A 4,715-nucleotide genomic window follows, 5' to 3' on the forward strand; every position below is an offset into this window, starting at 1 on the left:
AACACGGATTCTACTTATATGGGCATGAGGCGGAGTCATGGACGGAAGTATGGGCGGGACCAACGGCGGAGCGGGGAGGCTGCGATTGGTTGCGATGGCTGGATCTCGAGGACATTGGTCAATCACCCTGTCAATCAGGACGTAGCCACGTAGCCTGCTTTATCATCAAATATAAAATCAGGGAGGCCAAAATGTCCCAAATGAACATCATACTGCATTGAAGAAGGCTTTAAACTAGCGATTGAGACCATAAACACATTTTGAAAACGTTTACTGAGGTTAGAAATCAAGTGAGAAGTTGATGAATTCTCCATTGACTTGTATAGAGACGGTCGCCCCCTGGTGGCCTTTTGATAGAATGCAGCTCTAAGTTACTTCCACATTGGCTTCTTTTCAGAGGACAGGAACTCCCCGCCTGCATCTGACACATGAAGCCTGAAATGACTTCTGTCTATTTCAGTTTACACAACTCAGCTGCGTTTCCACCACCAACCAAAAGTCCAGCATAGAGAGGCTGAGTGAATGTGGTCTGGACTCTGTGGAGGAGAGTCATGGTTTCAGAGACGCTGTAGAAGGACAGAATACCTGCTCTGTGATCCAGGTACACTCCGACTCTGGAGGAACCAGGACCTGAGACGGGAGTTTTAATGTCGTTGAACCGAAATTCATACCTATTAGGGTAACAATATAAAGACCAAGATTTGTCATTGCGTCCAAATACAGATTCCTCTCCTGATCTGCTGATGTTCTTGTATGCGACTGCTACAAAAACTACTGATCCTCTCCACTCCACCTCCCAGTAACAACGTCCAGTCAGACTCTCTCTACTCAGTACCTGCCACTGATTAGTGAATCTGTCTGTGTGACTAGAATAAGACTGTGGATGTAACGTATATGTTACTTTTCTGAACCCCTCAGATAATAACAGCCGTGTGTATGCTGTGTTTGGATTCAGAGTGATTTCACGTGAATATTTTAAGAACCCAGCTCTGGTCTTGGGTTCTGGTTGTGGCAGTAAAACATCCACTTCAGTCACTGCCAGTGAGATGTTTGTCCACTCGTCCCTCAGGATGCCCTGTAGTTTATCTCTGAGCTTTGACACAGCTGCTGTCACATCCTCAAAGTATCTCAGAGGACGGATATTGATGCTGGATGAGTCTGTAGGTTCACTGAGTTGTGACACTGAGGGGTAGTTGTGTAGAAACTGGTTGTGATCCTCTGTGTGTGAGAGCTGCTTCAGTTCAGCGTCTTTCCTCTTCAGCTCAGTGATCTCCTGCTGCAGCTTCTCCTGAAGCTCTTTAACTCGACTCACTTCAGTTTCCTGCTGGGATCTGATCTGCTGCTTCACATCTGAGCTTCTTTTCTGGAGGAGACGGATCAGCTGAGTGAAGATCTTCTCACTGTCCTCCACTGCTTTATCAGCAGAGCGACTGACGGCCTCCACCTCCTGTTGAAGCAGCTTCACATCTTTCTCTCTGTGCTGGATTCTCTGCTGGATGTTTAGTCGACTCACCTCGGGCTCTCTCTGCCTCTCAGTCCTTTCTGCTGCAGCTGGGACTGTGTCGTGGCCTTTATGATCCTCCATTGTGCACAGATAACAGATACACTTCTTATCTGTACGGCAGAATATCTTCATCACCTCATCATGACGAGAGCAGATGTTCTCCTGGAGCTTCTCCGAGGGCTCCACCAGCTTGTGTTTCTTTAATTTGGTTGATTTGTGGTGAGACTGGAGGTGATTCTCACAGTAAGACATCAGACACGTCAGACGGGACTTGATGGCTTTCAACTTCCTCCCAGTGCAGACATCACAGGCCACATCTTCAGGTCCAGCATAGCAGTGATCAGCAGGAGCAGCTTGGAGTCCAGTCTTCTTCAGCTGTTCCACTAAAGCTGCTAACATGGTGCTTTTCTTCAGGACAGGCCTCGGTGTGAAGGTCTCTCTGCACTGAGGGCAGCTGTAGATCTTCCTCTGATCCTCTCCATCCCAGAATCCTTTAATACAGCTCATACAGTAGCTGTGTCCACAAGGAATAGTCACCGGATCCTTCAGTAGATCCAGACAGATCGAACAGCTGAGTGTTTCTTTGTCCAGTTGATCTTTCTGTGCCATTTCAGCTCTCAGAGGCAACGACTGTCTGAGGTTCACTTCCTGATAGGTCTGTGCTGCGTCACATGTTGGTTACGCCCATCGTCAAACTGAAGGCAGAGGGCAATGAAATCTGATCCCAGAGTGGAGCTTGTTGTGTTTAAACAACAGAGACAGTCATCAGGACGAGGAGCCGCACTGTGGATTCAAACTGTGTTTTCTCATTTACAGTAAAGTCTCAGTTAAAAGCTGCTCAACATTTAACTTTACTGCAATGTACAAATACTCCATTACAAGTAAAAGGACTGCAGTATTATGAGTGATGTAGTATGCAGTGTTACAGTAAAAGTACTGCAGTATTATGAGTGATGTAGTATGCAGTATTACAGTAAAAGTACTGCAGTATTATGAGTGATGTAGTATGCAGTATTACAGTAAAAGTACTGCAGTATTATGAGTGATGTAGTATGCAGTATTACAGTAAAAGTACTGCAGTATTATAGTGATGTAGTATGCAGTATTACAGTAAAAGTACTGCAGTATTATGAGTGATGTAGTATGCAGTATTACAGTAAAAATACTGCAGTATTATAGTGATGTAGTATGCAGTATTACAGTAAAAGTACTGCAGTATTATGAGTGATGTAGTATGCAGTATTACAGTAAAAGTACTGCAGTATTATGAGTGATGTATACAGTATTACAGTAAAAGTACTGCAGTATTATAAGTGATGTAGTATGCAGTATTACAGTAAAAATACTGCAGTATTATAGTGATGTAGCATGCAGTATTATAGTAAAAGTACTGCAGTATTATGAGTGATGTAGTATGAAGTATTACAGTAAAAGTACTGCAGTATTATGAGTGATGTAGTATGCAGTATTACAGTAAAAGTACTGCAGTATTATGAGTGGTGTAGTATACTGCAGTATTATAGTGATGTAGTATGCAGTATTATAGTAAAAGTACTGCAGTATTACGAGTGATGTAGTATGCAGTATTACAGTAAAAGTACTGCAGTATTATGAGTGATTAGCATGCAGTATTATAGTAAAAGTACTGCAGTATTATGAGTAATTAGCATGCAGTATTACAGTAAAAGTACTGCAGTATTATGAGTGATGTAGTATGCAGTATTACAGTAAAAGTACTGCAGTATTATAGTGATGTAGTATGCAGTATTACAGTAAAGGTACTGCAGTATTATGAGTGATGTAGTATGCAGTATTACAGTAAAAGTACTGCAGTATTATAGTGATGTAGTATGCAGTATTACAGTAAAAGTACTGCAGTATTATAGTGATGTAGTATGCAGTATTACAGTAAAAGTACTTCAGTATTATGAGTGATGTAGTATGCAGTATTACAGTAAAAGTACTGCAGTATTATAATGATGTAGTATGCAGTATTACAGTAAAAGTACTGCAGAAAGAAATGATTAATAACTTTAGGGTTAGGTTTACTTTCTTTTATAATTGTAATACATTTTTATTACTTTTAAACATGAACCAAACATAATACACACACACACACACACACACACACACACACACACACACACACACACACACACACACACACACACACACACACACACACACACACACACACACACACACACACACACACACACCCACACCACACACACACACAGTACGTTTGTGTGTTAATCTCCCACATGACGACCAAATGACTCTGTGGATTTTGGGCGACTTTAAAGGAAATATTTTAACTAAGAAATGGAGCCTTTCCTTTCCTTTCCTTCTTTCCTTCTTTCCTTCTTTCCTCCCTTCCTTCCTTCTTTCCTTCCTTCCTTCTGTCTGTCCTTCCTCCCTCCCTCCCCTCCTTCTTTCCTTCCTCCACCCCCTTCCTTCCTTCCTTCCTTCCTTCTTTCCTTCCTTCCTTTCTTCCTTCCCTCCTGCTTTCTTTCCTCCATCCCCCTTCCTTCCTTCCTTCCTTCCTTCCTTCCTTCCTCCCTCCTTTCCATTCTGTCCTTCCTCCTTCCCTCCTTCTCTCTTTCTTTCTTTCCTTCTTTCCTTCCCTCCTTCCTTTCCTCCCTCCCTCCTACCTTTCTTCCTTCCTTCTTTCCTTTCCTCCCTTCCTTCCTCCCTACTTTCCTTCTTCCTCCCTTCCATCCTTCCTTCTTCCCTACCTTCCTTCCTTCTTTCCTTCTTTCCTTCCTTCCTTCTTCCTCCCTCGCATCCTTCATTTTTCCCTCCCTCCCTTCCTTCTTCCTCCCTTCCATCCTTCCTTCTTCCCTACCTTCCTTCCTTCTTTCCTTCTTTCCTCCCTTCCTTCCTTCTTCCCTCCCTTCCTCCCTTCCTTCCTTCTTCCTCCCTTCCTCCCTTCCATCCTTTCTTCTTCCCTCCCTTCCTTCCTTCTTTCCTCCCTTGCTTATTAACAAGAGGGCTAAAATCATTACAAGTATTCTCCACATGTGCAAAGCCCCCCCCCCCTGCCCCCCCCTCCCTCCCCTTCCTTCTGCAGAACAGACATAATTAAATGACTCCATTGTTCATTCTGCTGAATGTAAAGGAGCCATTGTTAGAAAATATGTGCAAAAAGGGGTTTTCAAGATTTCCCCGCTCCTCCAGTATAATGTTATCACTAACAGGATATGACACG

The 4,715-nt window shown here is 43.2% G+C and overlaps 1 protein-coding gene across 1 annotated transcript; it reads right to left on the minus strand.

Annotated features, from left to right (window-relative positions):
• Positions 1 to 451: 451 nt before the first annotated feature.
• LOC128365752 (tripartite motif-containing protein 16-like) lies at positions 452 to 2,026 on the minus strand. The gene has a single exon (XM_053326360.1). The coding sequence runs from the start codon at positions 2,009 to 2,011 to the stop codon at positions 452 to 454; it is 1,560 nt and encodes a 519-aa protein (XP_053182335.1). The 5' UTR covers positions 2,012 to 2,026.
• Positions 2,027 to 4,715: the final 2,689 nt, after the last annotated feature.

This window comes from Scomber japonicus, chromosome 1 (genome assembly GCF_027409825.1).
Source record: "Scomber japonicus isolate fScoJap1 chromosome 1, fScoJap1.pri, whole genome shotgun sequence".
Classification (NCBI taxonomy): Eukaryota; Metazoa; Chordata; class Actinopteri; order Scombriformes; family Scombridae; genus Scomber; species Scomber japonicus.

Coding starts and splice junctions, on each gene's coding strand:
- LOC128365752 (XM_053326360.1), bottom strand. CDS start 2,011: ATGAGCTGTATTAAAGGATTCTGGGATGGAGAGGATCAGAGGAAGATC.